The 19,767-nt window shown below is 35.9% G+C and overlaps 1 protein-coding gene across 1 annotated transcript; it reads right to left on the minus strand.

The window, feature by feature from the left end:
* Positions 1 to 7,553: 7,553 nt before the first annotated feature.
* On the minus strand, positions 7,554 to 18,216 carry LOC106099282 (LIX1-like protein). Its single transcript, XM_013277782.1, has 5 exons — positions 18,043 to 18,216; positions 9,185 to 9,378; positions 8,894 to 9,096; positions 8,483 to 8,740; positions 7,554 to 7,795 (listed from the first exon to the last, which is right to left on the minus strand). Exons 1-5 carry the CDS (start codon positions 18,113 to 18,115, stop codon positions 7,678 to 7,680), a joined length of 846 nt encoding a protein of 281 aa, XP_013133236.1. The 5' UTR covers positions 18,116 to 18,216; the 3' UTR covers positions 7,554 to 7,677.
* Between the last annotated feature and the right edge of the window lie 1,551 nt (positions 18,217 to 19,767).

Genomic DNA, 19,767 nt, shown 5'->3' on the forward strand with positions numbered 1-19,767 from the left:
CTTAACTTTGATTTGAGAATTGTTTAATATGTTTTAATTACATTGCATTTTATTTTATTTTATCCATACTATTGTAATAAAACATAAACACACACTTCTTTGTTGCCTAAGATGACAGCAATCGCAGCATATTTTCGTATAACTCTTTTTTTAATAAAAAGCCCTACACTACGTCACGCTTTAGGACCAATATTTTCACGCCGTAAAACTTAGGGATAAATATTTTGGATAAATACCCTAATGTGGGAAAGAGACCATAAGTTGTTGCCAACATCAAGGAAGCAAGGTTGCCATGGTCTGACACCATGTCATGTCATTTTGACATTTTCAATTGATAACTTGACAAATGTGAACAATAAAATATTTTTTTTATAATTATATGCGGATGAGGTCGCATGGGAACAGCTAGTTACATTTTATTAATAGTTAGATTTTAGTGTATCAGTTATTAATAGTTAAATTGAAGCCCGACACTGTCAATGTAAAAGCTGCCGTGCGCGGTGTAAATTGATTTTGAAATTGGCAGCGAAGCTTCAACACGGCCCAATTTCGTCGGTAAATCATTGCATATTCAACTATCGACCGCACATTCTGTTTTGATTACAAAATTACGCCTGTTTGTGTCGTCACTCTTACAGAGATTAAATGTAAATATTTTGCTTTGTTTATAAAAGTTAGTTATGATCAAGTGATTCTTTTTAATACAATATCAAAGAATGGCTCTCTATTTTGTCTTGAAATTCTATCTTGATTTGTCTACGTTACGATGGTATTTTATTACTTCATTGTTTATTTGTGTCATCGATGTGACATGAGAAGTGAATCCATTTACAAATTAAGCAATAAACTGAGGTCGCGTGCTTGTTACTTTTTATGAACGTAGTTAAATACATCTGCTGAAGTCTTTAAAGAAAGGCCTCATCTTGGCAATTACTTACAGGCGCTTCGTCTGTCTGTACAGATCAATGGCGCGCCCTCGCCGTCGGGGTCGCGATAGGGGTGCCTTAATTTGATTGGTCCTCAACTCCGTAAACGCTACGTGAATAAAAAATGTGTTTTTCTCCGATCAGAGAATTGAATTAACACCAGAAGTGCCGTAAAGTTTTCGAATAAATTTTCCGCAATGTTGTCTTAATGTACGTAAACAAAAATGAATCGCTTATTGGCTTTCACGAATGTTCATAAATAAGAGGTTTTATACATTCAGATTAGATGTATTGAGATCCTTTGGTTATGTTTATTATTCTCGCTGTTTTGTAAGTGGTTGATAATGTTTTTCCAGTTACAAATTAGTCGAATTTTTAATAAGCGTCTAATCGAATATTTGCAGTACCAGTTCAAATATTAATAATGTAAGACCACTATAAACAAATTAAGAAATTACGAATCAATTAAAGCTTTATTTTTACCCTTAAAACATTAAACACAAACCGATAAATGACTGTGAAGAATCATAAAATCGGTTTCGCGTTATCGAAATTTACGTACACATGCGCAAAGGCGTAAACAAGAGCTACCTAAAAAGCTCGGTAGGGGGAGCGGGTGCGCTGCGAGCGGTGGCGGACGGCGGCGGAGTCTTTCGGCGGCTACCTGTTCGGTGCTCGGCGGCAGCGGGGTGCAAAAAGTGCGCGCGCGCCGCTCCCACGTCCCAACCGGGTCGACGACCCCGCCGCCTTGCATTCATGCTAATTTGACGAATATTGACGATGTGATAACGATGCCGTCTGCCGACTTGTCCACCGCCCGCTGCCCGCCCCCCGCAGCCCACAGCCCGTCGCTCGATACACAACTTTTTGTGTCGCATTTATTATATTTGCCAATCTATCGGACGTTTGACGCGCTCGCCATTGTGGCCGAACGTGTTAGCGTGCGGATGTATACGCCAATATTACATAAAAAAATTACCGTACGTAGAAATATACAAAAATTTCCATAGGTTTTTCTAGAAACTTTGGGTCCTTATATCCATTGTTTACGGTACCCTATAGTTGCAGTCCCTAAAACAACGTGATAGTAACAATTTAAATTAAGAAACAAAAGCTCAAACAAAACATTGAAGTTGCAAAGATACTCACAGTAATATCAAATGACTGTACCGTGTAAGTAATCTTAATGTTGGTTCCGTCTTCCTGATACATTAATTCTTAACGGATAGCATTCGCCGTGTCTCACGCCCACGGGCCCACGGGCTCACGGACCCACGAGCACTACCGCGTGGACAGCACTAGCGCTCTCCGCACTCGGAATAGATAAAACGACTTACTCATGAATATAAGACAAGTAATGATTTAATACAAATTGAAGTAATAAGTTAGAATTAGTTCTATCTTTTAATGCCACTGGAGTAGACGATAGCAATCGTTTTACAGATGACTTTCATACTTGAACATTGTCATAATGAATGTCGATAAATGTCAATTGAACGGTGAGTGACTTCTAGTCACTACTTACAATTTTTCTCAGGTATTTTGTATGCATCACTCTTTGGCATAATCATATGTTACAAGTAATGGTTAAAATAAAAATATTGTCATCAATATGGCGGGTTAATATAGCGAGATACTAAATACTACATTTAGTAAGTGGTATAAAGTAATTCGCAATGGTACACCCGCCATTTTGATTCTCACGACAATATTTGGCAAACAGCTTTACTTGTAGCAACGTCAATACATTGTTACATCTCGGAATCGAACTTTGTTCAAATCTTTTAGTGATGTCGTGCGTCGAAGGCCAACGACGATTGATCATTGTTAATTAAGGTGTGTACACAAAGCCTATACCGATACTGAGTTGACTCAAGACAAATTACTTGTACAGCGTTAATGTACAAACATGTTAATGAAGCCCTTATTACTCAGTGGTTAGTGAGGCCGGTAACTTAATTTATAAGTCGTAGGGTCTATTAGTGAAGATACTTCATACTTTTTTAACTTTGTTGTCACTAAATCTAAAAAACCAAGTTGCTTTAGCAATAATTTAGTTTTATATTATTAGCTATTCATCGTCAACTTGCCCTTACGGAGTGTCGGCACAGTATGTGCTTCTCTTCCATACATTTGTAGCAGCCGTCATATCTGAATCCACTCCCTTCTCTAGCGTGTCCTCTTTCACACAATCTATCTATACCTTCAGTCTTCCTCTACCTTTGTAGCCATCTACATTCAATTTTAACACTAGATACTCATTAATTCTTAAATATTAGCTATTATAAATGAATATACATAATCTTAAATCATTGAGCAGATTAAATAGTAAATCAACCCACATCTAGACTTAAGAGAGACGAACAAACTTAGTTAATTCACACGAGCTTGTTGTGAATCAAATGGAACGTATAATGTAAACCGTAGACGTTGATTAACACACTCAATTTGTGCGCCGAAGCCAATCTCATTTCCATTACACTTTCCACGGAATTGTAAATAAAATCTGTACGACTCACTTAGCGTCGTCAGACAGAGATAGGCATATATTAATTATTTTATTAAAAGCAATTAAATTCCGAGCTTAGCACTCTCTAGCTACACAAGCTTTTAAACAAAGTCTTTATTAGCCTTGGAATATCTACACTATAAGCAATTAACTATAGGTTTGTAAGTTTAGCAATGACAACTTTAAAGCTTTCATATTTAAATATAAATAGTAACAAACTTAAACATACGCGTATACATAACGTAGAAAAGTAACAAAGCCCGGCAACTTGAAAGCTCGTTTTTCTCAAACCATAAAAGTGAACCTGTCGCATAAAGAATCGTGTCCTTTTTTGACCGTCTGAAAATGCATTAAAATTTCAAACAAAAACTGGTAAATTGTCTCCGGAATCGCAGTTGCAATCTCCTGTTGGACCTTGATGGGCTTTTTTGTTGGTGATGCGATTCGGACATTGGGGGTTAATGTGCCCGTCGTGCCCCCCGCGCTCCTCGCGCCCCCTGCCGCCGAGACGTGGAGAAAGCGCACACATTCGCAGCTCTAATTGGCCGCTCAATTGTCTTGTGCTATAGCCCAGGGTTGTCACCTTGTCTTGTCTCTTAATTGCTGTGCCCGTGTTCGAGGTCAAATAAACGAGCGTTAGACTTTGTTGCAAAATTATAAACATTTCGTCTTGTAAATGTTAGTTTTACAAGTAATTAAACAACAATGTTAAACACCTAATTAAAAATGAAATATGCAAAAAATGAATCATTTTCAGATCACTATAGAAACAGTCTTTATATAGATGGAAGTAGTTTTTGTCTGTTACTTCACAATAATAAATAAATTACGCGTGCAAAAAATTTATCTAGAAGTGTCAACTTCGATAGACGAAGTACATTTACTAGTTATATCATCTATTAAAAATATCTAAATATAATTCGTGTCTAGTTCTTAGAGTATTTCTTGTTTTATCAATCAATTTTAAATTATATTATTATCTAAGAGCATGAATCAAGTCAAGTAGAATTCGCCGGCGGTCGAAGACATCTTACATTTAATAGAATCTTCAAGGTCATTGCGCGAGCCGTCTCGACTCTCAAGGTATCCTTAGTTTCGCGACTCACCTCACTAAACTCTCATTAAAATCGCACGGAACAAAGTAAACCACCGCTTGTTAAAATAAGCCGGTCAAGTGTAAAACTCTTAAATTTAGGGTTCTTTCTTGAAAATATCGTCCGTTCCCTCGCTATAATATTATAAATAACTAGCTGTTCGCGGGCGGCTTCACCCGCACGAAATTAGAAACTTATTGTTTGTTTGTCAAATTCTCAATTGCAAATGTCAAAATACCAATTACCTTACTATGGCAATCTTGCTTCCTTGATGTTGGCAGCAACTTATGGTCTCTTTCCCATATTAGGGTTTTTATCCAAAATATTTACCCCTTAGTTTAATGGCGTGAAAATATATAGCCTAAAGCGTGACGTAAGTGTAGGGCTTTTTATTAAAAAAGAGTTATTCAAAAATATGCTGTAATTACTGAGATCTTAGGCAACAGAGAAGTGTGTGTTTACACTTTATTATAATAGTATTAATATTACATACTTTATTGGTAAAAAATATTTTCATTTTTAATCCAATCTTCCCCAATTAGTAAAACAAATGCAATTTAATATGCAGCTTTATCAAATTAAACAATATCGCCAAATGAAAGTAAGCAAATATCGTTTCTGTTCATGTTGCTCTTTCTATTACTATGTTGAATATCTTAGTTTACAAGAGACAATAGAAAATAAATGAGGGTCGGTTTGGTAAAAGTGATTGAGGGGGTGAGGTTTGTGAAAGAAAGGGGGGGGGGGCAGGTGTGTGTCAATACAGTCTGCGCCGGCGGCTTCCGGAAGCGCACCTGTTCACACACGCCGCGTCAATGGACAACACCGCCCGTGCCAACACGCTAGTTAATATTTAAAGAGGTGTTGACTATCCATCCTATTGGATATAATGGTTTTTGTAAAGACATACAATTTTCTAGTTAAGAAATTTATAATCAACTAATCAATGTATGCTTAAGGGACTGAATGCAGATTCGACTGATAAATGTATGGAAGAGTACATACTGTACTTAAATAGGGACAAGGGCATGTTAAGAATGGCTTGTTAGCTAAATATTCTTTTATAGCATCGATACAAAGTAGAAATACTAAAACTGGATATTACTAGATACTAAAATTAAAAGAAAATTGAAATTAATCGTAATTTAAATACAGTAAATAATAAGGTTAAAACAGAAGCTTGGATATTAGATATCTTAGAATATTAATCCAATTTCATAACCATGAAATAAACTTACCCTAACCCGAATTGAACCTTTGATCTTCTAACTCCACGACCGTTTTATCGATATGAAAAAATATGTAAGTTAACGTAAATAACTTTGTTTTAAATGAGATAAAGAAAGAAAAAATAATTTGTAACATAAGTTCAATCTGAAGCGACTGTGTCCCAAATATGAGTGATAGCTGTTCACGTGCGGCTTCATACGCATAAAATTATGACAATCTTATTTTATTGTTTACACATGTCAAAATGACATGACATGACAAAAGTTGGCAATCTTGCTTCCTTGATGTTGGCAGCAACTTATGGTCTCCTTCCCACATTAGGGTTTTTATCCAAAATATTTACCTTCTAAGTTTAATGGCGTGAAAATATATAGCCTTAAGCGTGACGTAAGTGTAGGGCTTTTCATTAAAAAAACAATAATTCAAAAATATGTTGTAATCGCTAACATCTTAGGCAACAAAGAATTGTGTGTTTACGCTTTATTATAATATTGATGATTGATGGAATGGAATTGTTTGTCGTAAAATTTTTCACATCAAAGTTTGTTTTTATACGAGACGATCTCGTGTATTACGCTTCTTATGTAAAACAGTTACGAGTACCTGATCTTAAATCGCATATTGATGAGTCGACTTTTTACCAGCGAAGCGAGTTTACTTTGATTCCCAAACCTTTATTACATACATATTTGCGACGTCTTTAAATACATTTTTTCTTACTGATATTATTAATGCAAAAGTTTAGACGGATGGATGGAAATGTTAGAGTTTAGTCCCTGGCCTAATTTTATACCCATTTCCTTTCCACCTTTTTCTCATGAGGAAAGGATGGGACAGCGGAGGAGACGCACAGCAAGGAGAAACATTCTGTTTATGTGCGTCTCCTCATCTGTCAATTAAGGGTAGGCAACGCGTCTGCAATTGCAGATATCTATGGGTAGAGGTCGCTTCGCCATTTCGGCTTATTCAGGTGGCCGCTTGCTCGTTTGCCACCTTACGTTATTAAAAAGTTTGTAGCCTTAACTGCTGAAAGGCATAGATGTAGAGGATAGTCTGGAAGAATACACAGGCTACTTACTTTTGTTTTTTTAATTCCATGCGGACGGAGCTCCGGGCGAAAACTAGTAATGTATATTTCGACCTATATTTTTGAATTTTGATATATTCTTGGTGTGCAATATTTTCAATTTTATTAACTTGTTTTAATAGTCATTTAGTTAACTGCCAAAAATAGGTCATACGTGATTTCGTATTATGTTTGTAAACGACAGTTTGAGAGTCTTTAGGTTAGCTTTAAACTTTCTTTTGTTTCATCGTCTTCAGACGTTTTGTATATCATTGCCTACAAACCGGATAAGGTTATAAATAAATTCACATACTTTTTGTATATTCATAGTTCTTTATTTATAATAACTTACGCTATTTTTAAAAATTACACATACTTAGGGATAAACTTTAAATATAAATTTGGAAGGGTACATCGGTAAGGGTAGGCGTAAGAGATGGAATTGCGTGAAAGGTGATTTACTTAAAAGACGACAAAACCCTGGTGCCGAACTCACATAGAATGGGATAAGTAGGTACAAGGGGATAATGAAAGAACGCGTGCGAAAAAAACTTTCTCTATGGGTATTGATCGTGATTCGGTTTTCAGCAGGGTTATGTAAATTAGCAATATGGAACAATATCCGTCTTTAAAACATCTAAATTTGGATCAATGTGATTTTAATCGAGCACATTAGTAGTTATGCTCTATTAGGGTAGATAATAAGGATAAGAAATGAAACAACAAAAATTCTTACACTATAAAACTATACTTAAATAACAGTGTTAATGTAAAAGTAAAAGTCGATGGTAGAACGCGACTGAGATGCTGATTGGAGCCGGTGGCGCTAGTATCGCGGGTGGCGTGGTGAGATCACTGCGGCGGCTGCGGGGGCGCCACGCGCGCGGCCAGCACCAGAATATCGCGCTTCTCCTTTGGGAAGCGCAGCTCGCGTGCTGCCAGCCGAGCCGCGCGTAACTCCCGCTCTGCCCTAATTACGCATAACACACTTTTCATAGATTTTTCTCATCACTGAGAGCTTATGCGATTTTAAAGATTGCCTATTAAAATACGTAATATATTTCTATGTGAACTCAAGAGTTTTAGATTATATGGTCAAATTAATTTGGGATTTATTCTACTTGCTATTCTGTAAAGTATAAATCTAAGTTCATACCTGAATTAAATATCTAATAACCTATTCTGTGATTTATCTAACAAATCGCGAGACAAATTGCTAAGTTATGCAAAATTACGCAATGAATTTTATTTAATACGATGTAAAATAAATTGGCACGTATTAATAACAATTTTGCTATTCAAAGCACGCCCGGTTAGAAACCCGCATCTTTATCCGGGTGCCGGAGTTTGCGTGCGAAATTGATAAATTTTAATTAGGCTAACAGACAACGGAAAATTAAATTGTAAAATATTTACAGATTAGTGTAATCCTACCATTATAACACTTGATTTATTGCAATACTCCATAGTTACTATGTTGAATAAAAATGTCTATCAGACCTACTGGTTTTTCTTCTTATCCTAGAAAAAATACCTATCTATCTACAATCCTAATGGTGATTCGGAGTTAGTTATTAGATCTAGCCAAGGTTAATTCTACGTTACCAAGCCAGTTGCCTAACTAGACTGTAGTAAGAGTAAGGACTGTTTTACATACCTGGCGAGTTCCCCTCGTAACACTCCGCCAGTTCCCGCGGCGATAGAGTCCCGTTCCTTGGCGGCCCACTCCAGCGCCATCTGCTCGCGCATGGCGTCGTCGAGCGCGCGCGCCGAGTAATGGGCGACGACCTCCTGCCGCGAGCACTGGCGCTCGCGCATCGCCCGCAGTGAGCCGTTCCAGTGCAGCAGCTGGAAAACCGTCATCAGCTCCTGGAACTCCAGCATCGTGCGCCCCTTGTTCGCCTCCAGCATGAATCTGTACAATTATTACTTATACTGTTACATTCATAGGTATATCACTTTAATATCACAAATGTTAAAAAAATCTAGCAGTAAACGTATTCCTAAATCACAATGCATCCAATCATCATCAGCAGATTTTCTATGTTTGTTAATAGTAGAAGCTAACCTGAATGCTGCGATGCCGGCGTTAGTATCCTGACTGTGTGCATTGTCCCCGGCGCCGGCGCCGGCAAAAGAGGCGCGTGCCTCCGCCACCGCCTTCTCTATGAAGTGGTCGGAGATCAGCCGTGACTCGTGGTCATTGAACACGCTGTTCATCAGCGCTATCTTCGCTGCGCTCCGCCGCGCCTCAGCTTTTGTAGGGCAATTCTGTCACGGAGATATTGGTTATAATATCCATAGAAATACTGATTTAATATTAGGATTAAATTGTGTAGAAGCTGTTACAGGTGTGTACCTGAAAACTTCCGAAGCACGCGCCGCCGGGCAGCGTGACATAGCAAACGTAGGGCGGGTGTGCGGCGGGTACTGACTCGTAAATGACGAGGGCGCCGGCCGCCGCGCCCCCCGCGCCGCCCGCACTCCGCGACGCTTTCGCCTGCCAGAACTCTTGTAGCGCCTCCACCACGTTCACCGTCGATATCACGCCGTCTGCGATAAACACACATACACACTGTATTAACTTAATTCTCAAAGTATATATTGTGATTAAAGATTAAGAGGATGGAGCTTCAGCATTAAAATCATCGATGAAGATATTTTAAATGATTTGATGCATCTTTATTAAGATTTACTTAATTCAATTGCCAGTTTTAGTTGCACTAATTATTTAATGTCGACGAAAGAGTTTCGCTTTGTCTTTATATTATGCAGTTACATAATTCACCTGGTACGAACAACCTAAATTATATTTCTGAAGAATTCACATATAAAAGACGTAACGCTGAAAGCCTACAAGTAAAAAGAATATAAAAAATAAGTGCTTCCTTTCCAACGGAAAGTTCGGAAGTAATTTTGTCGAGTGGAAAAGAGATAGAGATGTCGAGTGGATAACGTATTTTATTTCTACGTCGTAGAGTATTTTTATAAGCTTATGTGATGAAAGTTTTAGGTGCTAGTATATGTTCGACTCAGAGGTTAAGCATTTGTAATATGCAGGACCATGGTTCGAATCCAGCCAATATACTAATGTGTTTTTGATAACCGAATTTATCCGACATTCTTTTGCAAAGATATTCAAAGATATGTTTGAAGTCAATCCACAGCCATCGTGTTTGAGTATGGGCAAGTCACCTCTAACTTAGGGTAAGCTCTGAGCCCCACAGTGAGGTTGTATTACGAGCTGATGATGATGATTTTATAAGAATTTAATTCCTTTCTTATTTAGTGTTTTAAGATGAAATTTTATAACATTTTAACTTGGAAAATGTTTAACCCTTAACAAGTTTAGATTCGTTTATAAAAAGCAAAGGAAAAATGTACACTAGGAGCTGTAAAATTTCTTTGTTCTCGTTTCAAACGTAGAAGTTTAGAAAAGAAAATTCTGCTGAAGAAAATATGTTTTAATCTTTGTATTTACGAAGCACGTATTTACTTTAAACATAAAAGATTTTTTTAAGTTATTTACCCTCGTTTTGAATTAAGCGTACATTTCTCTTAACTTTACGCAAGTCTGTTTTATAAGTTACTTTCATAAGAGATTTCATACAAATGTTAATGGAATTAGAAAAATATGCTGAACAAATGATGTAAGTTAGAAGTCTGGGATATAAAATTATATACATACGTAATAAGAGCAACAAAAGAATTGAAACAGTCGAATTCAGGCATTTTTTCAACGTTAGTAAAATAAAAAAGACCTTTTGTTAAAGCTATCATTGTCTCCAGGGCATACGGTTACATCAAACGAGATACGAGAAATGTAATATTTTATTTAAAATAAATGAATATCGGCTTTGTAAAGTTTACTCTACTTTGATTTATTTACACTTTTACTATAAATATGAAACACAATGTTGTAATTTATCAGTTTCAATAAAAACTTTTTTTAATATAAAGTCCTACACTTACGTCACGATTTAGGCTATATGTTTTTACATAGGGGTAAATATTTTGGATAAAAACCCTAATGTGGGAAAGAGACCATAAGTTGCTGCCAACATCAAGGAAGCAAGATTGCCAAGGTTTGTCATGTCATGTCATTTTGACATTTGCTATTGATAATTTGACAAATGTAAACAATAAAATAAAATTTTCATAATTTCATGCGAATGAAGCACGGGGACAGCTAGTCGCTTATAATTCCGCTTCAGTTTATCACTGTATCCGTAGCCGTTGTTCTCATTGAAGGTGAGTGCTTTAAATATTTAAGTAGTATTTCGGATACTCGGTAATAAACCTTGACCGTGGTCATAAACTCAATACGTAACTTACCATTTTCGGTTGTATCATTTAAGAATGAAATTGTCTGACCAATGAGGTTACGATGACCCTGAGTACTATTAAACTATAGTAATTATTAAAAAGAAAACAAAAAGTTAAACGATTTCTTAAACTCTTAAAATCAATAATTAAATAATAGAATAATTAGGACTTTTATTTTAAATATAAATATATGAAATCTAATAAACAACAACATTAGAGCTAGTAAAAAAGAAAATTTGTAGCAATTTTGTATCAATAATTGGAAAATTTCTCTATTAATACTCGTGTAAGAAAAATAAACGCAATAAAAGCTTTTAATAAGAAATTGGTATCCGCAAATAGCTTTGTGCGAAATGAATACCGAAAATACTTGGAAAAGTGCTTCGTCATGCTGACTCATTTGGAAGGTTTTAATACGTCCAAGAGATATTCAATTTGGGAATTATTTTTTTGTTTGTAATGGTACAAATTTGATCAATGTCCTTACCTAAAAAAAATACACGGTTAGAATAATCTTTTCGTTTCCACTGATTTCTCTTACATTGACCGAAATTACATGTACTTGAAGAAATATAGAGAATTGTTTAACACTATGTAACATTTAGAGCCGGCGCATAACTTTGACTTAACTGTCTCGTAATTGTGCGATTGTCGATTGTTTCGCAGCCAATTCAACTGTTTAGTTGCACAACTAATAATCGAGTGGGCGCAACTCCAAAATCTCATAGGAATCAAAGCGAGTCTGAACAGATGTGTGATAGTTTTGTATCATGTGTGCGCACGTTCTCAAAGTAACACGGATGTAACACTTCAACATACAAAAAATGTTAGTTGATTTAGACACGTCAATTTAAATACATTTGAGCGTGCTCTTTGACACTAATTCATCAATTATCGCAACTTGCTTGTCATCACAAATAATATTTGTCGTGACAAAGATCAAACTTCTAAGCGTATTCTTTGACCCGATGGTAATTTTCTAGAATAATTCGTTAATAGATTGTTGAATCGCGAAACCTCTACATATTCGTTTTTGTAACCTTAAAACTAAATTTTAAACACGAACAATAAAATACTATGGTCTAAATTATGTTGTTGTAGACAAACATTTGGGAAAACATACCCGAAATGGGAATCATTTTACACTGCTGTCTTATTTTAAAATCAACATGATATATTTGGAACGTCAAATAAACCTGTAGTGAGTTCGATTAAATTGGCTCGAGAAGTTTAATCAATTTGCCTCCAATCTGATATCTAATCAAACGAAATCGTTCTGAAACACGTAACGAGGCTATACAAAGAAAGTTAGACGCGATATTACGTGCTCCCGACCAGTGAACTTAGCAAGTGAAATCTCCAAGTGTTTTGCTACAAACGTTCAAAGTTTCAGCTGAGATAGTCGGGATTTTAACAAGTTGTTTTATATTAATTGATTATAGACTTTATGTAGGATCTAATAAGTCTCAATATTACTAAAATTTAAATGCGAAAGTTTAGATGGATGGATGTTTGTTAGAGTGTGTAGTCTAAACTGCTGAACGGGTAGCGAATAAATTTGGTAATAAATTTGGATGGTCTGGAAGAACACATAGACTACGTTCTTGTGTTTTTTATTTCAAGACAACGTAGCCACGGGCCAAAGCACTATCTTTGGCCCATATCCAACTATTGACTAATTAATACGGCCTGAAATCGAAACATAGTTTTTTTTCACAGATAAATTAAGTAGCTTAATTTAGAAATCAGTTTACTTTATGTTCATTTGACGCCTGCGTGTTGATGGATTAGAAATTACCTTAGATTACAAGCTACCGTGGTCATTAGTGTTTTACAATATTAATTAGAAACTGATAAATCAAACAGCATTCCTCACCACAGCAATCTAATTTCTCTCGAGCGCGAAACGACACTTTCTAGATTCACGGAACTAGGAACTAAACAGGTTCCATGCGAAAGCTCCATTCACTTGGAAAGAAATAATAAAATATTACCTCCTTATATGAAATACTATCAACCTGCCAGCTTATCTCAGACTGAGAAATAATAAAAAACATAGCCTATGTCACTCACAGATAGAATACTTTTGTAATGGGGAAAGAATTTTTAAAATCGGTCCAGTACTTTTTACGTGAATCAAATACATACAAAATCCAAAGATAAAAATCTATTATCTTTATAAAATTTTATTTTATTGTTTACATTTGTCGAATTGTCAATAGCATATGTCAAAATGACGATATGATCATCCGAAATATTTACCCCCTAAGTTTAATAGCGTGAAAATATATAGCCTAAAGCGTGACGTATAAGTGCAGGGCTTTTTATTAAAAAAAGAGTTGTTCGAAAATATGCTGTGATTGCTGACATCTTAGGCAACAAAGAAGTGTGTGTTTACGCTTTATTATAAGAGTATAGATAGTATAGATATAAAATATATGAGAAATCCACATTGAGGTACTAAATATCCATGATACGATTCTGAATCAATAAAAGCTGGATAAAAACTTGCGAGAAAAATAAATGTAAATGCCTTATCAATGTAATGTATGCAAACTAAAGGACAGGTTGACAAGCGTGAAATTTCATGTTGTGTAAAAATATGCACGCTCCAGCACTACCCGCGCGGCCGATGCGGTCGGAATCGCTATAAATAGCCGACGCCACTTACATGTTACAAGTATTAAAATAAAAGATATCACTTTACTTGCTTTTTCTTTATGTCAATGACATGAGATTTGAAAAAAAAAATCGATTACTTGTTTATGCAGAAAGTAAATGCATATGTGTAAGTGAATTTATTTTATTTCTTAACGTTTCGATCTGTTTGGTCGTCATCTAATTGGTGATAGTGGGACTAAAAGATAGGATGGATGAAACTTTTTATTCTAATCTATCCCCACGTGAGGACAGAGCGGGGTGGCGGTTGGGAACAATCCCACGATATGTCTTATTACTGGTGTTTCAAAGAAAATTGACGTTATATAGCATTGTGTCATATCGAATGTGTGAATGTTCTGTGTAATGCACAGTGCACCTACTAACGGTGCCCTCCGTCTGCGGCGACAACTAAAGTAGCAGCGCTCAGAGCGACGTGCCATAAATTTATTTAAGACCCATTTTGTGAGACGCGGATTAATGTGCAATATGAACGAGGAAAATTTTCAACTTAGAACGCTCGGCTGTTTTGTCGAACGTGTTTACGTCGATGCAATTCTATTCCTATAAATGGTATATAACATGAAATTGTATTAAAAATTGCATAGTAACATAAAATTTTTACTAAATTACTTGATACTAGTGACTGATTAAATGGACTTGAGCAATGTAATTATAACATTTATTTTCCATACAGTAAAAACAATATTTATTTTAAATTGTAAATATAAAAACTAACTTTATAATAAACAATCAATAGATTATTTTTCATATCAAAACTTGTTCAGTACGTAAATATAGTAGTTTTCTAAAATTATTTTAATAGCGTTCTATAAAATATTTAATATTATGCAAATCTTTAGTGTTATTTAACATTACATCTTAGCTCACATAAAAAACTAATAAACATCAGAAGGAAGTCTATTTAGAGTCGGTATTACCATTCAAATGACACCGTTAGGTCGAGCAAACGGTGTGTAATACGACCATTTAAAGATATGCGGTAATTTCCTACCAATACGGGAATTTAACGTCAATTGTGAACCGACGAGCAAAGCGAGAGGCAATGTGATTACCCTAAGACAGTTCAATTTTCAAGCCTCAATTGAGTTCTAAATCTCGGACGTGGTTCTCAATAAACAATAAAACAACCGTTTGAGTTACTGTACATGTATGGTCAAGCCTGAAACTTCGTAGAAGCTAGTCATTTAATATTACCAGACACAATTTATTAACTAAATGAAAAGTTTTCTCAGTAAATAAACCGTTTGAAAGGAAATTCTTTACATATAACATATTAAATAATTTATTTAAGCACATATATTTATGAATTGAGGTCGTTTTAAAATTAAGCGAATAGTTTTCACGTATACCATGGTCCTAAAAGATTAATGACATAAACAAAGCGCTTATCACGAAAATTCGATTTGAATCACTCCTTCCGAATGTAAGTACATCAACAAATCTCATAAAAATGTCGATCAGGTTACGAAAAGTTCTCGTAACTGTAACGCAAATGTTCTTGATAGAGCCTCAACTTCAAAGCGTTATCGTTCACAGTCAGTTTCCGCTGCATGTAATCGATAATAATTTACATTCGTCACACGTTTCGCGACGACAAAAGCATGCCGAATGCGTTCCGAATATAAACTGACGATTTTGGCCGGAAGATCGGAAAATACGCTACAATATGTGTGAAAAATAACTACATAATGAATCATAGCAATATCACATTACTTTGAAAACTAACATGTGTTTACATCCAGAATAGACAGTAGCAGGATGTCTATACTATCTGTACTTCTATACTAATATGATAAAGCGAAAACACATACTACATCGTGGTACTGAATGTGAGCATTCACAGCATGTTTTTTGAATAAATCTTTCTTTAATTAAAAGCCCTACGCTTACGACACGCTTTAGGCTATATGTTTTAACGCAATTAACTTAGGGAGGAAATTGGAAAAAACCTTCATTTGGAAAAGGGACCATAAACTACAAGCTGCCAACATAAAAAAGCTAGATTATTATGGTAACGGTCATTTTGACATTTGCAATTGAGAATTTGACAAATGTAAATAATAAAGATTCTTTAATTTCACCCGAATGAAGCCGCACAGGAACAAGTCGTTTCAAATAAAGATAAAAAATGATTTCATTCATGTTCAATGTTTTCTTTTTAAAACAATTTGAATAAAACAAATGAATGTAACTTACTAAAAGATCTGTTTATCATTTCAAATAAACAAAAGCTGCAGACACGACAGTAGTCGAATAAAGGATGCAAACTACTGTTTAATTTTATCGTCGATTTGCACGTCATTTATTTTATTTATGTAAATATGTAAGCTCAGGTAATATTAGTCATCATGGCATGAGGTAATTTACTTCAAGTCATCTTGAAATAGACATATTTCTGTAGTTTCTTTCGTATTTTACTACAATTTCGACAATCAGAGCAACTTAATTAAATCGTAAATTACAGTATTATCTGTCATTTATAAATCGGTAGACATCTATGTATTAAAATGGCAACATAGTTAAATGGAATTTGAAATTGGAACGAGACGTTTAAAAAACGATGTTCTGTGGGCGGCCGCGTCATTGCTGGGATAACGTTTCGAAAATGTGATCATGACGAAATATGATCTATTCACATGATCCGGAATTTACCAACTGTTTGTTGTTGTGGGTGTTAGATGGTGGGTAATCTGCGATTGAATTATAACGATCTCGGATCTTAGATACTCGGATAAGGTTTTCGAACTGAAAAAGTTCTACGTTATTTTTTATGTATTTCTAAATATATAGCTGTAGTTAATTCTATACAGTAGTGATATAGAAAATAATAATCAGTTGTTTTATGTTTTCAAATATGAAGACGAAATATAAGATATTTTATGTATGTTGGCTACCGCTCTTTGTTCGCATTAACTTTAATATTATTCGAAAATATTCGGCCTTCGATGCTCACCATCCGAGCACGTTTTGATTGAGATTTAATGTACTGAATCATAATGTTATCTGTATAAAATACGCAGTTCTTAAGTGTCTATTAAAATTTAGATTTTTTTTTCTGAAAATCACTAACTTTTTCCGTGGGTTTATTTTCGGCCTTAACCTAATGTAAAAGCCCTTTCTTCATATTTTTTGATTCTTTACATTCTTAATTAACTTATCGTTTTTGTGTGTCATTGTAGAAGACAACCTTCGTTATTTCTATTGATGACCTCACTTAAAGGACTTTAATCCCTAAGCCAAGTTCTTCTCTGTCTACTTAAAAGTTATGCATATGAATCTCCTTATGTTGAACGCAAGAAGGTTGATATGCATACATTTGTTTAAAGCTTCAAAAAAGACCAGCGCTTTGAGATATCTAGACATAAATATAAATAAACAGTCGAGATGCGAATCCATAAAGATGAGTCACTCGAGTCGCGCACAAACGTATTCGCATGCGCGAAGCACAAAGACCTCAGATTTAATTATTTAATAGTTCAATTTCGTTATATTTTAAAGTATGGCTTATTAAGCTTCCTTACGTCTCAGTGATCTCACAGATCAGCTGATCTGAATTATAACAAAAAAGTTTACTAATAGAAAACTGATTGTTAACTAACATTTTAAATTAACACAATGAAACTGCGAATAACAACAAAATGTTATCGAAAAGTGGTTATTAAAATAAAACGTCGAAAACACTAGCCGACAGGTACCGCTGTCTTTGTTTTTTGTATCTCTCATGACAGTCTGATAATGGAGGTCAAAGACCCAAGATTAATAAAAAAACGTAAACCCGATTCGCACATTTCACGTCAGACGAATTATAGCAATAAATTTGTATATTCATTAAGTAAAATGCGTTTCATTTTGACAATGGTGAGATTAAAATATTTCATTTAGGGCAATCAATAGCATTTATTGGTCTCTTTGTAAGTTTCCTTAAATATATCATTTCATAAACAGATAGCCGTTTGTGGCAACGGGAAAACTGGTATACAAATACTACAGCTGAGCTTTAAGCTCGGAGTGTGTCTGCCATTACGCGGCACAACTTGCAAGAAGTTTTAGGGTAAAATACTCCTAAAGCTTATGTGCGTTTTGTTAAAATCCAATAGGTCATATATTACCCTAAAGTTGTCCTTGCAGGTTGCAACGTGTAGCGGTTTCAGAGCACAGAAACAAAGGAGGTTAAAATTCGCGGCGGGTAGGTTTTGCAAATCGTCTGACCTCGGTAGACGTCATCGTAGAGGGGCGCTATCGCGTCGGGCGCGCCCCAGCGGGAGGCTTCGGGGTACACCATGGGGGCGCGCCGCGCTAGCACGACATCTCAATATTGTACTCGCGGCTCGCGGCGCGTGCGTATGCGCCGGCGTCAGCGCACTGACTGGAGTCACCGTGTGCAGTTCTGTCGGCCCTCCGCCCTCCCGCCCGCGCTCCGCGCGCCAGCGGCCCTCCCCGCCGCTTCACTTTCGCACGGTCGCGAACTCGTCGCGACACTAGTTTAATTGCAACCCGCCCGCTGCACTCAGAACCGGATTTATTGTCTCCTGCCCGTCGATATCAGCACCGCTGCCGCTGCCGCCGTCGACGCCGCTGTCGCACACACTGCCAGTTCGTAAATTAGCATCAGTAGAGGCGCGAGCTTTTAACTTACGACTTTGGTCATCGTTTATCGACATTTCGACCAGGCGGTAATTGCTTGTTGAAAAGTATGACATATGTTTATGTCTTTTCTAATAAAAAATGCCAGTCTTTTTTTGTTTAATTTATGAACTGTAAGCAATAATTTTAAAATCATAATTGGTATAAAGCTACAGGCATACAGACCGGATACAGCTTTAAATTTTGAGATTGAATTAAAAGAACGTTGACATAAATATGCTTATACAAAAGACATCAACGCGTTTTAATTTACCACAAAGCATTTCAAAAACCTGTTTTACTTTCTTTCTGAAGAATATGTATTACTCTTTAGTCGATAGCAAATATCTGGAATAAAACATTTATATTCAATTATGAAAATTAAAAAACCAAACAGGCTGTCTTGAAGCAAGTTTTAATTTTTGGATTTAAAATTTAATCTCATTTTTATTAACGTATTTTCAACGGATGATATAAAATGACAGGTTTGGGATCGTGGACGTCGTTTCAGTAGCACTTGCTATAAGATACAAATAACGGTACTCAGTTATTTCAATTAGCAAAAAGTAAAGCTGTTGGGTGACTATACAACTTGACTCGTCGCTTGCCTCTTACGAATTCTTGTTTTTAATTTGCCATAAAGCGATTCTTAGGCAGTTGCGTGAGTGGCTCACTTATTGTATCAGACTTTAGATATCGCGGATGATGGGGTACAGAGGACGCTTAGTGTTCCTAATGCAAACGGATAAAATGTCATCTACTTTCCCAAGAAAAAAGTGTGTGTCTATGTGAAACTGTTTTATTTATTTTACTGCGCGATAAGCAGTAGTACTCTCATTAGGACGATAGATAAATCGCGCGGCCGTTAGAGGCTGCGTATAAATAGTCGCATTCAGCATTGAACACCGTTAAACTGCGACTGCATCTGATCGTCGAGACCGCTTTACGCTATATGTAAATCCTGCAGACATGCAGCGGTATTCCGAAGTCCAAGTTATAGTTCAGGAAACCAGAGTCTCTATAATTTAAGATCATCCAGTGATGTAAATGTCCACGACCGTATTGTTTAATAAACTGATACTAAAGAGTAAAATATAGTAATATCACTAACGAGTTGTTGCCCGCGACTTCGTCCGCGTGGCATTAGAAAACATACAAACTATATAAATTACAAAAAGTCACGTATCCCTCGGGAACCGGACATTTCTCGGGGATGAATTTTATCCCATGTGTACTGTTTTTATATCTGTGCCAAATTTCAATAAGATAATCGCAGTATAAGTTGCAGAATGATCGAGTAAACATTAAAAA

This window comes from Papilio polytes, unplaced genomic scaffold, assembly GCF_000836215.1.
Source record: "Papilio polytes unplaced genomic scaffold, Ppol_1.0 DF824135.1, whole genome shotgun sequence".
NCBI lineage: Eukaryota > Metazoa > Arthropoda > Insecta > Lepidoptera > Papilionidae > Papilio > Papilio polytes.